Source organism: Nymphalis io, chromosome 9, assembly GCF_905147045.1.
Source record: "Nymphalis io chromosome 9, ilAglIoxx1.1, whole genome shotgun sequence".
NCBI classification, from domain to species: Eukaryota; Metazoa; Arthropoda; class Insecta; order Lepidoptera; family Nymphalidae; genus Nymphalis; species Nymphalis io.
Window position 1 is genome coordinate 2,844,835 of NC_065896.1, and position 20,705 is coordinate 2,865,539.

Consider the following 20,705-nt stretch of genomic DNA (forward strand, 5'->3'; position numbering starts at 1 on the left):
TTGCATATGAGTCTCCAGTCGTGTCGGATTTAACGTCCCTTATGAGAACGAGGGAACAGAGAGTTCACCTTTGTACACTTGTGCACTAATACGTGTTTTGCACAGTGGGCTAGACTCCTTTGAAAATGGCCGAAAGCGGTCAGGAAAACAGAATTGTTAGGATTATCTTAATGTCATAAAATGCTGTTCGTAAGTTTTAGCTCGTGAAGGTACGTAGCCAGTATTATAACAGTCACTATTGGTACTTTTTAAAAGGTGAATCATAATCATCATTCGACAAGCCGGTTGGCGTGGTTGGTGGATGTTTGCCTTTCACGCCGAAGGTTGTAGGTTCGATTCCCATCCAGGACCGATATTTGTGTGTATGAACATGTCTATTTGTCCTGTGTCTGGGTGTAATTATCTATATAAGTATGTATTTACAAAAGAAAAATAGTATATGTAGAATATCAGTTGTCTGTTTTCCATAGTACAAGCCTTGTACAAGCTTAATTTGGGAAAAATGTCCCAGGACATATATATTATGACAAGCCCAGACGTTTTCGTCTAATAAAAAGCGAGTATATGTTTTTTTTTATAGTTTCTGTAGCGCGCCTAATGTCATTGTAGTGCCAATAACAACCTTGACTTGATTTTTATATGACGTTATGCATTTAAAATTACCCTGCCATAATGAATATATATGCGTCACACTTTAATGTAGTTATTAAAATGATACAATATTTGTACACATTATTAATAACCCACGTTTACCATCCACAAGAGTAATATTGCTTGAATGAATGTATAATTCAAGTCTTTTACCATATGTTAAAATTTTAAAATTATTAAAATTATTACACATTAAAATTATTATACATTAAAAGTAACAGTGAATGTCCCACTGCTGCGCTAAGGCGCCCTCTCCTTTTTTGAGGGGAAGGTTTGGAGCTTATTCCACCAAGCTGCTCCAATGCGGGTTAGTGGAATACACATGTGGCAGAATTTCAGTGAAATTTGACACATGCAGGTATCTCCACGATGTTTTCCTTCACCGTCAAGCACAAGATGAACTCTAAACACAAATTAAGCACATGAAAATTCAGTAGTGCTTGCCCGGGTTTGAACCCCAGATCATCGGTTAAAATTCACGCGTTCTAACCACTTACAAAAAATTACTTTATGTCTATTACAATGTATCATTACCTCGATAATAAATTCATTTATCGAAATTAATAGGTATTATTTTTATAAAACAATAACAACATTTTAGCTTTCTTTATTTAATTAACAGTTTTTCCGTAAACACGTTTTAGGGCTTAGTTTAATAAGATAATCTTACATCTACAATCTTTGGCCGCCATTTTGTCTACTCATTTTTACGTCCTCTTTATTGGTTTTTCTTTACTATAGCTAAAAAGTTAAATATGTTGATGAGTAGGAGGAGGAGTTATATTACGCCTACACTTATATCTATTATATATTTTCTCTCCGATTTAAGCCCAATAGAGGTTATATAGGCATAAATAAATAGTCATAAAAATTATTAAAATTGCTAATATTGTTTGAAGTCTGATTTGATGGGAAAATTGTTTATTTTCTTTAACTGAAGTTATAAAAATATTGGAAAAAAAATTAAAATCAATATGGCCGTCGTTATTCTTTTTGCTAGCCCACTAAGTTTGAAAGAACATTGCTTTAACAATTTATTTAAACCGTCTCGATCTTTAAAGAATTATTCGTATTTTTGATTGAAAAGTTAAATGAAATTTCCTTTCTCTCTGTTACAACGTTGATCGTTAATTGGCAAAACTCAAGAGGCGCGATAATCGAATCAGCGATTAATGAGCCGTTTCTTTACAAAGACTTTATTGCTGCTACGGATGTGTAAACGATTGTTGTTCTTTGAAATATTTAATAAATAAACGAAGAAGTCATCATAATCATATATATACAATAGAGTTAATTTAATATTAGATTTAATAATATATACATATTATTCTTCGACCGACTTCGTACGGGTGAAATAATAATTTGATTTATATTCATATTTTATTTCTTTGTTAAAAAAATTGTGAAACTGTTAACGCCAGCTACCAGGTCCAATCTAAGCCATCTAGGTCCTCAAACATACTGAAAAAAAATTGTCCAACCATTTAGCAGGAGTTCAGTGGCATACACAGGTATAGAAGAAGAGAAATAAAACTGATGTAATTTAAAAGGTACATACTTTGCCATAAATGTACAAAAAAAAAGCTGATAAAATTGTGTGAGAAAAAAGTGACCGACCATAAACGTTCTAGTTTATAATATAGAATAACATACCTAATAAAGAAGAATAATAAATAGGCTTCGACATAGGAAAATATATTCAGAAATGTCATCAAGACATTATCTTTTACAGTCATTACGTTAATTTCGTTTAAATATTCTGTCTTTCTTGCCGCTGTAGTTAATGGAGGATATTTTTCAAAGCTAATTGTCGAATGCTCAACCGTCGCGCCATTCGAGATAATCGAATCGGTGCTTAATGAGCCATTCGTAACCGCGAAATTGCAAAAATGGTCTTTCATCAATATCCCAATCTTTTTACGTTTTAAATGTTCTGTGAAAATACTAAGGTTGTTTATATTTTAACGATTACCGGCCTTACGTATAAACTTTGTTTAGTGGGGTGTTTACTTAAACAATGCTGTCTTCTTCTTTCGAATGTCAAATCAATAATGACAGGAAGAGCGAAATATGTGTTTAACTTAACATCTGCTTAGCGACTTTTTATATGTAAGGCCTTTACGGCCTTACTTATAAAACGTCTAATTTTATAGTTAAGAAAATAAATTTGAATCTTCATATACCATAACTTATTTGTTGGGACTCGACTTCTGCCACGGCTGAGCAAGGCTAGATTGATTTCGAATATACCTTTGTAAATATATATATGAGTATAAAATAATTTAATTACTTATTTATGATAATTAAAAAAAATGGCATATACATGTTTATCAGTATGTAATGTCTTATGTATTTTATTGTATATCTTACAAATAATGTAACATATACAATAAAATAAATTAATAAAATTACATATTTTATATAACAAATAAATATAATAACTTTTCAAACATAAAATTAATACGTTTACAAAAAGTACTAGCGTTATACATTTAAAAAAACATGTAATAAAAAAGATAAAAAAAAAAAAAAAAAATTCATAAAAGTTAATATCAAAATAGTGACTCTTGTTTGATGGTTTTCCTTAATCTTCTATCTAAATATAAAAAGGACCTTACCTTGAAATTGCTTCTTCGTTATTAACACCTAACCTAAGCTACACATTACTACGAAGTCAGCTACGGGTCGAAAATAGATCTAAAGCATGTTTTAGATTATATTGGACATTAAAATAAAATATACTTTGAATTATATAGTATAATAGATAGAATGAACAGTTTTCTGCAGACACGAGCAACAGAGATCGCGGCGCGCGGGGCACTGACCAAGCTTTGCACCCCGCGCCGCCCCGTGCAAAGATTATGAAGCATTCAGCTGAAAAGGTTATACGTTTTCAGAATAACGTATAATGTACTATTATTAAAAAAAAAGAAAATTCGATGTATTGTATTTTTTTAAATCGATATTTTAATCTATTTCAAAATATATTTATATGTAAAGAACTAATATTATTCTTTTATTGCTTAGATTTCATTTCATAGTTTAATCTAAGCAATATCTACATATATACTGTTTTTGCTTAATAAACAGATTAAAAAGTACAGCGCGAATTCAAAACTAAAATTAAACCGCCTTGTTACGATAGAAAACAGGATTTGCAGATTATTTTTTAACAAAATTTAACACACAGCATCCTATGTAACAATTTTTGACACATCTGTTGTTTAATCTGTGCGCGTAACTGAGGGCGGGCGGTATTCGATACTGCGCGAGCCACGCGGAAACCGCTCGCCCTTTCCGAGTCTTTGTTTTGCCTGACAAGCACTACAATTATTCGTGATTACAAAACATTCTATTTCCCACCAATATTGATAGGATCCTATGCGTGAATAGCTCTTTAAGATTCCGGATATATTATTGATATGAAAAAAAAATGAAGTAAATATGAATTGGAGGAACAGAAAAAAATATTTTGTTATATTTCACATGGTTAAAACATTAGAAGTAAAGTAAAGTAGATATAAGGAAATCATTCTTATTTTATTACGGTCTGGCTTTGCTGTTTTCATTTTAAACCATGACTTTTACTTTGGAGTCAAGATTAACTATCCTATTGTTCTGGAAATTAGACTTTTCAATAGAATTTCTTACAACGCTGGAAGAGCATTTGTTAATTGTAGTCTCAATCTAAAAGAAATTCAAAACTCTAAGTAATATGGAGCCAAAAGAAAAAAAAAGTTTAATAATGAACATATAAATTAAAAATGCATTCATTCAAAGTATTATTAATCCAATTTCATATAAATCGCAGGATAATTCAAATTGTTAAAATTACGTGGACTTTTGAAATTATATTTTTGCCATAAATTATGATTGCAACACAGACAATATATGTATAATAAAATTTTATTTTAAAGACACCAAAAAATTAGCAAAATAATTATAATTTTAAATAAAAATAATTTTTAAGTTAATGTTTTTTCTTCCCTTTGAAACATAATATATTTGACAGATGTCTGATAAATTAAGATTTGAAAAGGTTCAGCTATCAAACTATTTTTTAACGTTCACAATGACCCAAAACAAAATGGAGCGTCGATATTGCCCTTGGCTTACGTTACTGGCACACCCACATTAATTGTATAATATTGAATACATAGAAGTATATATTGGATCTTGAATAATATCCACCAATGTATATACTGTAATATCCGCCAATTCTCATATTTCAAATGTTTTAATTATTTTAATGAATCGAATGAGAGCGAAACCAAGGTTAAGCACTGTTACTCTATTAAATACTCAAGTTAACCATGAAGTAAAAATAAATATGTTAAGTTGTCAGAAATGAAAGCTGTTTATTAACCTACTAATCCAGAACGAAGTTTAATAGGTTAAGCTCAAGCCACATGAAAAAAAAGTCGAAAACGTTTTTCTTGCAACGAAACATTTTACGATATTTTTACATTTTGTATTGCGAACTTATATAACCTCGGTTTTACAGCATGAAACTAATTTAGGTTAATGTAATAATATTAAGTTTTTAATATGAAAATAAAAGTTAAAATAGGCAAAACAGTGATGTCCTAGAAATCTAGAAACGAATGGTATTAGTTATATAATATTATTTGGAAAAAAAATTGAATGTATTATTTTATTAAATATATACAAGAAGATAACTATGACTCGAAATATGTTATAGAAATATATATTTCGTAGTAATTTTCAGTTCATAAAGATAAAATAAGCGATAGTATTTCAAACATGTGCGAACATTAATCTTACTTTCTGAGAAGAAGCGTTCCATATTCACGGGGAATCGTCTGTTGCAAGCTTAAAATGTTCATGAAAAGTTAGCAACATTTTTTATATTTAATTGATTATCTACACTAATACAAAAAAACTAAAGGCTTGTAACTTTAAACCTACTAATCCCATGAATTCTACATCCGATTTTACATATTTTTTATACTAGACAACTCGTTAAATACAAAAATGTATATACCTATAGTTTTATAATCTACGCTACGATTTAACTAGTTGTAACTAGTTAGTGATACACATCGAGTGAAAGTACTTAAAAAAATAAACAGATGTTTAGTAAACAATATAAGTTAGTATCAGCGATGATATTGAGTGATATATAAAAACAATTGAACTACATTACGAATCTCCTCCTTTTCAAAAGTTTCTTTATAAAATATTAGTTTTTTTTGTAAGTGACGATTCTGCTTAGTAGATTGTGTGTCTCTAAACTAAATTAATTTAATATTTTTAATATATATAGGTTATTCTCCTGTTTTACAGTGCAAGTCTTAATGAAGAATATAAGCTTCAGTTTCCGAACCGCTGAACAAAGTAATATTAAGTAATATTACTATTCTGAATTGGTATTGGGTCTATATTATATGCTGTTATTATTCGACCAATGAGAGTTCTGTATTTGAGAAGCTAGAGTTTAGTCTTTGTGGTTTGTCAAACTTGTATGAACGTTATGTACAAAATTAGTACTATAAACTATTAGCAATGTACTTAGCTTAGCAAGATACTTGATACTTTACGAAATTTAATTCAACAAGTATTATATTCCGCAATTAATTAATATATTATAACGAGCATAATATAATATATTATACCTTGCTTGGGAAGAAGTTTTGGCTTCTGTTAATCCGTTAACCCTCTATGGAGTGACACTGTGGTTTAAGTTTTAAATCCCTTTTATTGCAAGAAGAAAAGATGTTATATAATGGTTTTAAGTTCAAGATTTATATAATACAAGCAGTTTTGTTATATGGCAATATACATAATTATGCAACAAAATATAGTATAAAGCTCGAATATTATTAATCTTTAAATTATTTCTAAATATAATCCAAACGAAGAGATTTTTAAATATTATTACACTTTCATAATTCAACGATTTCTTTTAAATTTGAAGTGACCATTTTGGATTTAAAAACCATTACATTAATACCTTCTTTGTTGCAAGTTAAAAATTAGCGTTGTATAAAATGGCTTTTTTCCACTTTATCACAATTCATCATTCGTTCCCCATCCGAACATTTCCGCCTCAGAATAACGATAAGTGGCTCTGTCATAAAGACCACTGGACCAATCACAACGACTTATTCCGGTTCGTTCGTTCAATCGATATTAAAGTGAAGTCGAAATACGCTAACAGTTCATTATACTGACTGGTATTTAAAAAAAATGTATCAGCTCATTCTAATTGCTTAAACATTACTTCAAAGGTACGGCTAATATATTTTCAAGTACGAGAATATTAAATTTAGTTTCACTTGATCACAGCGTAAAAAAGGTAATATATTTATTAATAATAATAAATTATAAGGTATTCGCTTCAAACACAATTGACTGCTATAACAATTAAAAATGTTAATATAATCCGACTAGACGTAATAGCTCCATTGTCAACAATCGAAACAAATGGACTTGTATTTATAATTGCCTTTTTTTTGAGCCGGTTAGCGTGGTTGGTGGATTCGATTCCCACCCAGGACAGATATTTGTGTGAGTCTGGGTGTAATTTTCTATATAAGTATGTATTTACAAAAGAAAAATAGTATATGTAGTATATCAATTGTCTGGTTTCCATAGCACAAGCTCTGTACAAGCTTAATTTGGGATCAGATGGCCGTGTGTGAAAAATGTCCCAGGAAAAAAAAAACTTTATAATAATTTGTGGATAAGTAGTTTCTCTCAATTCAATAGCAATATTTTAATAGAGAAGATAAATTTTTGTACCAAGCGCAAGTAAATATTATTCCTTTTAATTTCACGAAATCCATAATAAGACGGTCTAGGCTTTTCAGTGAAATTGTAGTCTGGAAAGTTCTGACCCGTCACGTCGCTATCACGATATTATTGTCACATAAAAACTAAATATTTTGGACTTATGACTGTATTTAAAGGGTTACAATAAAGCAAAAAATATTTAAAAAATGTATTATTATAAAATAATATTGGGTGAATTTAAAATAATCATATAAAATTATGTATTATTGATAGACAAAAATACTCTAGTAAAAAAATTTCAGAGGAAATATCAAACATTAATATTAATTTTAAATAATTTATCGATCGATCTCATTATTCCAGTAAATTGTCACCATTGCTAAGAGATATTATACATTACATATTTTATTTTTAGTTTAAGTTTTTTGATTAAAAATTATTTCGTATCAGATAGGTATCATAACTAATGTCCAGTCGATCCCCTCATCTGAAATTTACATATTAATGAATCCGTAGAATAATAGGCTTAAAATTAAATTATCAGATACAGAAAACTATATTCCTCTATACTTATTGATGTTTTGAAAAGGTTGCAATTTGACACTTGAATAATTAAGATAATTCAGCAACAAATAGTAATAGCTAGTAGACACTAAAGAAAAAAAACAACGACAAATACGGTTTTTTTTTTTATTTTCACATCAAGATTTTTTTAATGCCTAAGAATAATAACAGCTTAGCTTAACAATCATAATACGTAAGCACTGCATACTTTAAACATAAAATAACGTAATAATATAACGGAAATAAATAATAAATATTATAATACTATAAATCGTAAACATTTTGATGAAAATACTTATAGTAAGTCTATTGGAAAATAAAATGCTATTTACAAATATAAAACCTAAAGGCTGTTAGGCTTGTTAAAATTCATATAAGGGTGTTAAAAATAAATACGAGCTCTATTTACCCTGAGACGTGAAGAAATTTGCTCGAACGTAATGTCGATGAAGCCTTTTAAAGTATTTCACAAGAAACTGAATTTGCAGTAAGCGTCGGATCAATTTGGTAAAAAGTTTTTATAGATGTAACTTAAAAGCAAAGCGCTTAATGGAAGTTTTACTCCAGTTGAACATTGTTTCTAGCTTTTATACTCATTTCTATTGAAAACAAACCTCAGGTATCCAAGTTTAATTAATAGCTGTACTCCTTATTTCGTATAAAGTACACTTATTGTTTACGTAATTGGAACAAATAAGAATTCAATATAATATTGTGTTAATGATACTCTTCAAATTTTCTAAAAAGGTTTTCACACCATTCTTGAGACTCGAGTTTTGATTTAAAATTGGCATTGACAAAAGACATTAGATACTTTAAGTTTTCTAACAAAATATCTTATACTTATAATCAAGTCACTAGATTGTTGTAAGTTCTTGATTTTATAAAAAAATGGAAGTTATATCCGGATTTCAAGCGTTTTCAGCAAAAAAGGAGAAAATGTTGCAATGGAGGGTGCTCAATTTTTAACGAGGCATGTGTGAGGGCGACACTTCTAGCTGGCTCTCAACGGATCGGGCTGCGAAAATGTTTTAATCAATACTCGTTTGAGGTTACCTTCATTATCTGTCTGTCACATCGGAAGCCTTTATATAAAGACAGATTATTTTTATATAATTAGAAAAAAAATAGAAATTTCGTCTGATAGTGATTTTAGTTAAAGAGTTTAAAAACATATTTTATATTATTTATGTACTTTTAAAATTATTTATAAAAGTAAACAATGCTACGTTTTTACAAGGTTTTATTTTACTTATGTTTCAGTCTAATATTCTTACTGAATATAAATTAATCGATTTGAACTTTCGCACATATCTTTGGTGCTTCTTCTTCTTATTTTCGTATTTTTTTTAAATTTAATTTTAAGGAATGTATTGTCTATAAATTATATTTTTTAATTTATTAATTGACAAATATAAATGAGTGGCCGATTGTGTTATGATTTTGATATCTTAAAATTAATACGACGTATGAATATGTAAGTATTTAACCATCAATCACTTAAGACGTCTTATTTTATCTATTTCGTTTAAAAGATTAAAGCTTTGAGAGATACAATCCGTCAAACCATTTCCTTAAGATTTCATTGTAACATTTCTTGTCTTGAGTTTTCCTTAAATCTATTCATGCTATTCGTATATATTTTAAGATACATATCTACAAAGAAAATTATTATAATGACAGTCTTAACAAAACTTTCATTTGTAAGATATTGAGATTTATCACAAAAATCTGATTTTTAGACTTATATTACAAGACATTATGTTCATAGCATTACTTAATATATAAGTATTAAACTTTGTCAAAAGTTACACATTTCTATGTTTAATAGACAATATTTACCCAACTTTATTCATTATTTAAGGTTCTCTGAATAGGGTTCAGACGAGATAAGGCTGTGCAGGAAATGAATACACATTATATATATATGTGAGGTACAATTACAAAGAAACCGACTGCCTTCTCTAACAGGTAAACAATAGAAAAAATAGCACAAAAGGTATATTTAGAGTAAGAAAAAATCTTTTTATTTTATTTTCTTCGAACACAATAGATGCGATGTTAATCAGACGCCAGTGTACGAAGTATTTCGTGTCCCCCACATTCTCTTAACGATTTTTTTATTCAGAGCATTTTCTGCCTCCACCAGATCCTTTCACAGTCTGCCGGTGAAATTGGATGCATGGTACATCGATGCATCCATTTTGCGTAACTATGTGAACTCGAAACTTTATTAACTAAAATAAAAATAACCTTTGTCTCCGAAGTAAGATTTTATAATTTTTAACCGACTTTTTCAGAAAAAAAAGTGAATGAATTTTATAATTCTTTCATTGGGGAAATCGAGTATAAGCCATTCGTTCGTAAGTTAATTAAAAAAACTCTAATATGACCTAATGTCGATTTCGGCTTCAATTATTTAGTTTGACAATTGACATCTAAATAATTAATGTCAAAGTGACATTGGCTTTAATTAATTAAAATAACGAGGCATATATTATTCTTAAAATTTAGTTACTGTTTTAGTTTATTGACTCAAACATATAACCACTTCTCGTTTATAAAATAAGATTACAAAAAAGGAATTTTAATTGGCCGTCTTTGTCAAAGGCACTCTCGTAGTGTTGAGGTCAAGAGGTACGTGTATATTTGAATCAGGACAGGAGCAGACACGTTGTGAATATGAAGGTTGTATTAAGAGCTGTTTCATGTCTGATTTGAAAACAAGAAATTCAAACTACAGACTTACTTTTGATAAACTTAAAAAAAGCAATACTTTAAAATGAATGGCGTAAAATAAAACTACAGTTTAGCAGTTAGGTCATTGAAGGTGTGACTTGTACTAAGCATTTAGATATGATTTACGAGGTGAAAAACGTAACCTGTTTGTTTATAACAAATAATAACGAAAAATGAAACATTTTTAATTACTTCTTGTTTAAAAGTTAAGTTTTATTTTTTTGGTTAATGGTTTTTCATTTGATGCGACTCATTTATAAGTAATTTAGCTATCAGCGAGAAATTTATAATTAAGACATAGAAGCTATCACTTCTTATAGTCGTGATGATCTAGGTACTGTGATAAAAATATTTTATTTGTTATAATATTTTAACATAATAATACTCCACGGACTGAATATTACTATATTATTAGTACTATAAGCAAAATAAACAGAGGAGGAGAAGATAATAAAAGTAGTTGTTAATAAAATGAGTTTTCTAATTTTTATTTTATTTTATCAGAACTAACAACAGAATTATTACAGTACATATTTAGACATAATATTAATTCAATAAGTGTTGGTATCAAATATCAAGTAAGTTCGTGGAGACGGTGTGTTTCCTTAGTAAAACGTCGGGATGAAATCGCGATTGCCTTAAAAACATTTTATCGGGAACGCTTCCTTTGACGTGATTCTAAATAGAAATTTTCGAGCACTGACAGAATAAATACATACTTAAAGCTAGTTTATTACTCCAGGTAGAACTTTGAAATTATGTTTATTAACTTATCTTTATTATTATTAATTAGTTCTTTTAATATTTATTTTAATAGTCACACATAAGAGCATGTTTATCTTGATATTCATTCATTGGTTACTCATAAAAAGTGGACCAAAATATTATTATTTATAGATTATTGCAGGAAAGAAGAAGTTATTATAATACTAAAATAAGTGTATTATTAAAGTGTATTATAAAAATGTTGGTTTTTAATGAAACGAAACATTTCATTATACATTTTAAAATGAAATATCAAATAGATCAATATAATAAATAAATATTATTCACAGGCAGTGTGCAGTATAGAGATTGATTTCTAAAGTAAAATATAAAACCAATTTGTCTTTTCAAGATTATTTCAACTTATTTAACAAAAATTTTTCGCTGCAAGAGTTAGAAGACAAAGTAAAAGCATTTTTTTATAATTTCACTATAAAATGAAAAATTTTAGACATAAAGTGACAAAGGAAAAATCTTTTCTCGACTTTTAATGCGCTAAATGGACACAAAATTTTTTCCATTTCACGTAGAGCGCAAAATAGGTAATTACTGAGTGCGAAACACGAAGGAGATAGCAAGTATCTGATTGATTAGTTGTCAAAATGCTTGACAGTTACCTTTACGACTTTCTGCTAGCGACAGGATGATTTACGGTACACATTGAAATAGTGGGTATTGTGTCCTATTTCAATGCACAATGCGCTTATTCGAATAAAAGTTTTAGGTTGGAATACGTAATAATCTTTAATATAAAAAAGACTGTCATGATTACACTTCTAACTTTCATCTAATCAGAAAAAATGTTTAAACATCTTATAAAATTATTAAAAAGCAGTGTTTTTATCCTGTTTTTATTCTTTATGAAAGTTTTTTTGTAACTTGTTCATGCATTTTTTTATAGTTGATTGTATTAAGTAGTAAAAAAGGCGAGATTCTTGCCAGTTCATACATCAAATCTAGAATCCAATCTGCCCTTGTCTAAAATGCTTCTTAAATAAAGTATTCTTTGTTACCTAAAAAAATGTTTAGACGTAATATTTTCTACATTCCTTAATTACGAATTCAGCTACAAAGAACATTCCAGTTATGATGAGATTGTAATCATTGCTGAAACTCGTTACGGCATCCTTTGTTATACTGAAACACAATATTTTACATTATGAAATCACTTCACGGAATGGGGCTGTGTGGTAAATTATTCAGTTGTAGTTCGTTCCAGTGAAATTATATTCAATTTGAATGTGCAACTGACTCATCATGACTCAGTGGTTGACTTGTGTTTATTTTTTTTATATCGTAACTATGGTGACGAAGGCTCGTCATCTAATATGAAACCTTGAATTATTTTTGAATGACAATATGGACAAATTACTTAGTCATGATTATTAAAAAAATGTCGGTAAAAGTAAAAAAAATATATAGTATTAAACAATAAATATGACAAAAAAATTAAAAAGTGCTATAAACCGTGCCAGACTTTATCAACTAAAGAGTGAGGTCGCCGGTTGCATACGGTACCCTCTAGGAAAAATCTTGGAACGCTTTTAGACAATGAATATTTCCGCATAACAATAGATCTCCGACTGGGAACAAAACTGTGCTTTGAGCACAGAAAGGACAATAAAACCCAATGACGTTACTGCTCTTATTGAGATGGGCTGACACTGGTTCCTAGGGAACGAGAAGGGCCCCTAGTGTTGGATGCATTGATACACTGGCCCCGTCTCATATCAGGAAAATAATATTACCCCGAAGAGATGGAGTGGGTACCGCTGGTTTTTAGTGCGTTTTTCGGTTTTTTAGTGGTAATTCGTGTGGGAAAACGCATAAACACTTGGACCTTGACGTAACATTATATGTTTTATTAGTATACATTTTATAGCTACGTAACATTCTTTATATGAAATGAATGGATTTTCAGGTACATTTCGAAACATTTGCATTTATGCAAAGTCAATGTTACACGAAGAAATTGCGGTCTGTTTTGATTATCATTATTATATATAAGCTGTATTATATTATAAATTTTACATTTATTGGTTGTATAAAATATCGAGACATTGAGATTAATACGAAATATTAACACACATATATATATCATCAAAGTGGTGATGATTTGTACAGTAAGTGTTGTTCTTATTTAAAAATAAATTGAGAGCCGGTTGGCGTGGTTGGTAGATACTTGCCTTTTCACGCCGAAGGTTGTGGGTTCGATTCCCACCCAGGACAGACATTTGTGTGCATGAACATGTCTGTTTGTCCTGAGTCTGGGTGTAGTTTTCTATATAATTATGTATTTACAAAATAAAGGTAGTATATGTAGTATATCAGTTGTCTGGTTCCCATAGCACAAGCTTTGTACAAGCTTAATTTGGGATCAGATGGCCTTGTGTGAAAAATGTCCCAGGATATTATTATTATTATTATAAATAGTCAGTTTTTCCGAAGCAACTATACATAATGTAACATATTGTAAATAATCAATTGACAAATAAAACTGGTAATATAATATTAGTAAGTATTCACTTAAAAATAAGTAATAGAATCCTGAAAGGGCCTCCTTTCTGTTCTAAGGATGCGAAAAAATTACGTTCGACATTACCACGTTTATCCATGTCCTAACCACCGGACCATCGGATCTTTATATTACATAAATACTTATAATTAAATAGCTTCATTAATTTTCTAATAAATTTCACAGTATTCCGAGCATATTTTTGTTTTAACTAGATCCATCCTCTCATCGTTTCATTATAACGAATAATTAATTGGTGCTTAATTAATCGCTTTATCGTAAAATTTATGAGTACTCTTATAATAAAGTAAATCCAATTACTATTATATAATCATTTATCACTACATATTATAAAAAAAATCCCCCCGCCACGTGTGTCTGTTTGTCTAAACGCGATAAATTCAAAACGAACTCCCAAACAGATTTTCATACGGTTTTCACCATTAAACTGAGTGATTCATGAGAAAAGTTATAAAACATTAAGGTTTTGTGTAAATTGGCTGAAATATGACGATGATTGTAGATGTTATTTATTCTACCCGTCCGGTTTTGTACGGGTAGCTAAAAAAATTATAAATTCGGTATTCGAAGAGCTTGTTAAAACACGTCATGGCTTGCTATAATTTTTGTCAAAGAATTTTCATCTCGCGCTAAAACAGTTGGAATTTAATTTCACCGCCCTGTGATCTTAAAATTGGTCTGTATGAATCCTCGTCAAAAATGCGCCTCGACGTTATTGGTTTTTTAAGCATCTTTTGCTTAGATATTATTAACTAGTTACAGTTTAGAAAAACAGTAAAAAGATAATAATATCTAGTGATATTATTAGATGAGTTATCGAAAACATTTTTAAATTACAAATACATATTTCTTCATAATTTAAAAGAACCATAATATATATATTTTTTATTATAAATTAATAATAATTAATAATATACATAAAAATATCATAAGCAGTTTTTTTAAAAAAAAAACATTTTATTTCGCTATAGTGTTAATATTTCTTATTACTCTTAATGTCTCGATATTTAATACAGCCAATAAATGTAAAATATAAAATAAAGCTTATATATTATAATGATAATCAAAACAGACCGCAATTTCTTCGTGTAGCATTTGACTTAGCAAATGTTTCGAAATGTAACCTGAAATTCCATTCATTTCATATAAAGAATGTTACGTAGCTATTAAATGTATACCAATAAAACATATAATGCATTAAAAAACTATAAACAAGGCTGTACTGGGTTAAACTTGCAAAAGGTAAGCATTAAAAAATAGCCAGATAATAATTATGTCAATAGCTTTATTTATTTTTTATTCAAGTATATCCTAATAATAAATGACTTTGATTAGTAGGTAGGCAAAGTCTAACAATATTTTCGGAACTTATGGTTTTTGTTATACTACAGTTATATATTAGTGCATTGTGCACATTTATTAATAATATAAATTTAATCATGTATAAATAAAAGATTGTAATCGTCGAAACAGTAAACAGAATAAATTCGTCTCTGACAAACTTTATTAATCATAACGTAATACTCTCCGACCGACACTGAAATTATACACAAATAAAACAGTCTAAAGCATTTTGTAATGAGAGCGACGGAGTTTCTCGCTGAAGCCTTTATTAGGTTGATGTTGTTCACGATGCAAGATGCGCCCGACGCCGGCAATCGATGTATCCATGGTAACTATGAGTCCTTGTAAGGGTCCGTTCACACAGACCGGCTCGGAGAGCATCGGCCTGCTTTTTTCTTTTCACACAGACCGGGTCGTATACGCTTGGAATTGGCCGGAGCGGAGCCGCCAACTATTTCACATCGACCGGCTGGAAGAGATCTGAAAGCGGGTGCGGTTGGATGTGCTCGGAGCCGGTCGGATGCGCTCGGAGTCGGGTGGATACACTACAAAGGCAGTGCCAGTATTCAGTATTTTGGCCATGTGACACGTACTGTGCAAAACAAGAACAGATTTATTTACAACTACGTAATAGTACCACCTTCGCACGGGTAGATAAGAAGAAAAATGGAATTTTGGATAGGACTTGCGTAAAATCCTATCCAATCTAAAGGAGTAGGAACGAGTAACTGAAGAGAAGGATTAACTGTGACAAATTTCAAGTCAATCGAGCGGATGGCTTAGGAGATCTCGTGATGAAATATAATATACTCGTGATTTAAATGTTTTATTTTTCGTTTAAAATGATTGAAATGAATAAGAACATAATTAGTAACAATGAGAGTATAAATTAAATAATTACATATAAATGTTCATATTATTTATAAAAGAAAAAAATCTTATCTAAAATCATACCCTAAGTGAAACGGCATCGCCTACGTGTATTAGTGATGTAACCGCTAATGCTAATACTGCTAATAGCGAAGGTCATATGTTTTAGTTTTATCAAAACTTTAAAAATAGGTAACAAATTATTTTCTTTTATCTAAAAAATAATAATAAAGGTTTGGTTTAAAAAAACAATATTTAATCACTGCACATTTTATTATATGTACATAACGGGTACAGTTCTTATTTATAATAATCTAACTGCCAGATCTGAAGCGGATAAAACCGATAAAATGGGAATATAATATATAAATTAAAAATAAATAAATATTAAGGTATACATAGAGAATATTATTTGTTCCACTCTTTTTTTTATAGAATAGGAAGTCGGACGAGCATATGGGCCTCCTGATGGTAAGTGGTCACCAATGCCCATAGACATTGTAAGAAATGTTAACCATCGCTTACATCACCAATGCGACACCAACCTTGGGAACTAAGATGTTTTGTCCCTTGTGTCTGTAATTACACTGGCTCACTCACCCTTCAAACCGAAATACAACAATACCAAGTACTGCTGTTTTTCGGTAGAATATCTGATGAGTGGGTGGTACCTACCCAGACGAGCTTGCACAAATCTCTACCACAAGTAAACTCTAAGATATATAAATTATTCCTTGCTGAAATAATAATGGGAATATATTACATCCCTTGTGTCTAATTATACTGGCTCTGGCACTCACCTTTCAATCCGGATTACAAAATACAAAGAATAATTGCCGTTGGGCGGTTGAATACGTGATAACTAAAACCAGTTAATAACTATTAATAAGTGTTCAAGGTTCAGCTCGTATTTTAATCTATTTGAAGTCTCGAATTACCATCAAAGACATTGGCAAAAAATTGGGTATGCTACATTTCTTTTGTTATTCAAAGATTTTCTTTTAATCAGTAAGGCGCTACGATCTTTACTTCTGCCGATTAAAGTGTTTCCTTTGCTTATTTGCAACTTATGCTTGACGGGCTATGGGACGCATTGAACTATAAATTTATTCATAAAAAAAAAAAATTATAATTCGTAGAAAATAACTTCCAAGAAATTCGCTGCACACAAGCCTTTGAAACGATGCGACAGTGCTGTCTGAGAATAATTCAAATCTGTACTATTTTCATACAGACTTAATTCAGCTTCATTAACAATGTTAAACACGCGCCTTTTAATTCGTGCTTGGACTTCTTTTGGGAATGTTTCCACTGTATCTGACATAGACAAAAAAAAATTACGTAATGCCTTGTCACGGGGTGTAGTATTTCTTTTTTCTTCAAGATACTCTTCGAAAACCGTAGCAACATCTTTGCTTAAGCGTGGTCTCTTTTTCGAGCCAGAAGTACTTGCAAGCGATTCAACTTCAGAATGGTCAGAACGTTTAGATGATGTCGATGGTGGTGGTATTGGTGTGCCAGGCTCTGAATCATCCGATGATAATGTTACATTAGATATTTGGTTTCGATTGCGAAAAAATGGTATTATAAAAGAAAGTTCTTTTTCAAATTTTATCAATTTGGACGTAGTTGCACCATCGCCACTCTTGCCTTTTCGGTTATAATAGGCTTTTCTGAAGTTATCTCGCAGTTTCTTCCAACGATCCTGGCACTGCGTCACTGGAAAGAACAGAAATGAAAAATTAATAACATAACTCTTTTTTATTTTATAGTTCGTTTTGGTACGGCAGTCTTATATTTCTATTTTGTGTGTTTGTTTTATTTTTACAGATTCCTCATCACTGGTTGCAGTTTCAAAAACTTGTCATTTAATTTTCGAATGGGAATTTCTACAGTTCATTCAATTATTCATGAGACAATCAGAGTAATTTGTGATGTTTTGATGCCCATAGTTATGCAGATGCCAGATGAAGAAATGTGGGAAAAGGTTTCACGTGATTTCTTTAATATTTGGAATTTTCCTAACTGTTTGGGCGCTATAGACGGAAAGCATGTCAATATACAGGCACCAGATAATAGTGGAAGCTTATACTATAATTATAAAAACTTTTTCAGTACAGTGTTACTAGCTGTGGTCGACGCGAAATACAGTTTTTTAATTGTTGATGTCGGATCATATGGTAAAAATAGCGACGGCGGAATTTTACAGAATTCAAAATTTTGGAAAAAACTCAACACCAATAAGTTAAAGCTGCCCCCAAATAAACCTCTACCTAGTACCACTGAAAGCTTACCACATGTTTTTATAGGAGACGAGGCATTTCCTTTGAGCAATAATATATTGCGGCCGTATCCAAGAGAACAAGCAAGAACAGAATTATCAAAAAAAGTATTTAATCTGCGTTTAAGCAGGGCAAGAAAAGTCGTAGAATGTGCATTTGGAATGCTAACTCAAAGATTTGAAATTTATCAAAAACGAATGAAAATTCAGCCGAAGTACTGTGATTTAATTATATTAGCAACTACATGTTTACATAATTTTTTAATAGAAAATCGGACGCCAGGACAAGAGAATGAATTTCACAGCAATATAAATTTATTAACAGCAATAACAGACAATAATAATGAAAACAGTTCTAATAGCGACGCAGTTCTAACCACAAGGAATAAATTTAAGGATTATTTTTCATCAAGTGGTGCTTTAGATTGGCAAGATCAAGTGGCTACGCGAGTTTCTTAAGTTATATTTAATAAAAATTGTCTACTACATAAGTATATTCTAACGATCAGATACTCAAACGAGTTTTTAAAGTAAGGGCGCATTTAAACTCATGTTATTCCTATTTTGACTTTGAATCTAACACGTCGCAGCACGAGTTTAAGAAGCCCTTGCTTTAAAATTCGTTTGAGTATCTGGGGGTAGGTGTAAAACAATGAAAACCTTACTTACCACTTATTCCGAGACATTTGCTAATTTCCTCCCATGCATTGTCTTTCATTATCCGATCGCTATATGATGGCTTGGTTATGTCAAATAAACACTCATATTTTGACACGAGTATTATTAATTTTTCATCATTCATCTTTTCGTACAAGTACGCACAACTATTACGTTCAAATGTTGCTATCAAAATGGCGGTCGGCGCGGCCGCAGCGGGCACGCAATCGGAGCCGATCGGCTACGCGATAGAGAAAGAGCACGCAATCGGAGCCCATCGGCTGCGCGAGCGAGAAAGAGCACGCAATCGGAGCCGACAGGCTGCGCAAGCGAGAAAGAGCACGCAATCAGAGCCGATCGGCTGCGCGAGCGAGAAAGAGCACGCAAGCGGAGCCGGTCGGCTCCTTTTATTACTTCACACGAAGCGCGTTCAGGCATTTTTAATGGCAAAAAAGGTGCAAATGCAAAAATAAACTTTACTACAATCACTCAAAACACTGTTTCCAACGTGATAAAAATCTGCTCTCCTCTCCGAGCCGGTCTGTGTGAACGGACCCTAAAGACATTTATAACACAACGAGACGGCAAAAATTTCCATTGTAAAATATAATTTGTAAATAATACGATACTTTTTTTTAATAGAGTGTTTGTTTTAGGATATTTTTATACAAACATTATTACTAATAATTATGATAATTATTAATGATAATTGAAAATAATTAATTGATTTGTGTTAAGTTTTCAACAATGTTAATTATATAATTGCTTAAAATAGCAGTATTGCCTCTTATTGTATTTGATAATAAAGTCGAATTATTGATAAAAAAATTAAGTTTTGCTTTTTAAAATTTTACATTGTAAGCGGGGTTTTAATCGCGTTCATAATTTTATGGCGACGCGACCTCTTGTCAGAGTTACAGTTGTGGTTACGAGCTGACTGCTAGTCAGCAAAAACGCAAAAACAGAAGAAAAGTTACCTTAAACATTTCTTCGCCTAAAAAATCGACAAGGATTAAGCTAAAAATGCAATATTATATTTTAACTTATCGACTAGTATGAACAATAAACACTTAAGTTCGATTTGTTAAAGAAAAAAAAACAAAACAAAATATTACTATTTATCTGCTTGAGTACAAATTTGAAAAGGTATATATCACAATGTCTACTTCAAAAATGCTTAATATCTTTAATCGTGTCGGTTAAATTTAGTGTCGTAGTCGTCCCGGTGCGTTTGAAATCGTCTAAAATCAGGACATACCACAAATGTGATACCAGCTTCATTCGATTTCTGCCGCGTTAATGTAGTTTTGTGGTAACTTCGTAGTCGGGATTCAATGCGTCGATATCACTTCTTTGGTTTAACAGACAAATCATATATGATTTTTTTTTATATAAGAACTACTTTTTATACATATATTAATTATTTATGAGACCGATTCTAACATGAGTTTCAATTTTATTAATTAGCTGTACTTTGTGTTTATTTCTTAAATTTACTAACTACTAGCTCTGCTTATACTTTTTTCTTACTTTAATATATTA

At 30.5% G+C, this 20,705-nt stretch overlaps 2 protein-coding genes and 1 long non-coding RNA gene across 6 annotated transcripts in view; 1 reads left to right on the plus strand and 2 right to left on the minus strand.

Moving 5' to 3' along the window:
- The window catches only part of LOC126770707 (thrombospondin type-1 domain-containing protein 7A-like), a 70,127-nt gene extending 66,668 nt beyond the window's left edge, over positions 1–3,459 (minus strand). For all 3 annotated transcript variants that reach the window (XM_050490220.1, XM_050490221.1, XM_050490218.1), the window contains exon 1: positions 3,270–3,459. The gene's annotated coding sequence lies outside the window, so the exon portion shown is untranslated. The remainder of the gene's footprint in view (positions 1–3,269) is intronic.
- A 12,104-nt stretch (positions 3,460–15,563) lies between these two features.
- On the minus strand, positions 15,564–19,731 carry LOC126770712 (uncharacterized). Of its 2 annotated transcripts, XR_007669481.1 has the most exons (3): positions 19,176–19,731; positions 17,026–17,944; positions 15,564–15,947 (listed from the first exon to the last, which is right to left on the minus strand). XR_007669481.1 is itself a non-coding variant. In XM_050490231.1 (2 exons), exons 1-2 carry the CDS (start codon positions 19,306–19,308, stop codon positions 17,352–17,354), a joined length of 726 nt encoding a protein of 241 aa, XP_050346188.1. In that variant the 5' UTR covers positions 19,309–19,731; the 3' UTR covers positions 16,302–17,351. The 2 variants fall into 2 exon arrangements, 1 of the variants encoding a protein (XP_050346188.1); XM_050490231.1 differs by lacking the exon at positions 15,564–15,947 and having other exon boundaries at positions 16,302–17,944.
- LOC126770713 (uncharacterized) lies at positions 17,873–19,278 on the plus strand. The gene is made up of 2 exons (XR_007669482.1): positions 17,873–18,212; positions 18,341–19,278. It is a non-coding gene; the product is annotated as an uncharacterized LOC126770713 (long non-coding RNA).
- Positions 19,732–20,705: the final 974 nt, after the last annotated feature.

What these genes read in the sequence shown, in the direction of transcription:
- LOC126770712 (XM_050490231.1), bottom strand. Translation starts at nt 19,308, where the DNA reads ATGAATGATGAAAAATTAATAATACTCGTGTCAAAATATGAGTGTTTA. An exon ending in CAAATGTCTCGGAATAAGTG is followed by an intron (nt 17,945 to 19,175) that starts GTAAGTAAGGTT and finishes TGTTCTTTCCAG; the next exon opens with TGACGCAGTGCCAGGATCGT.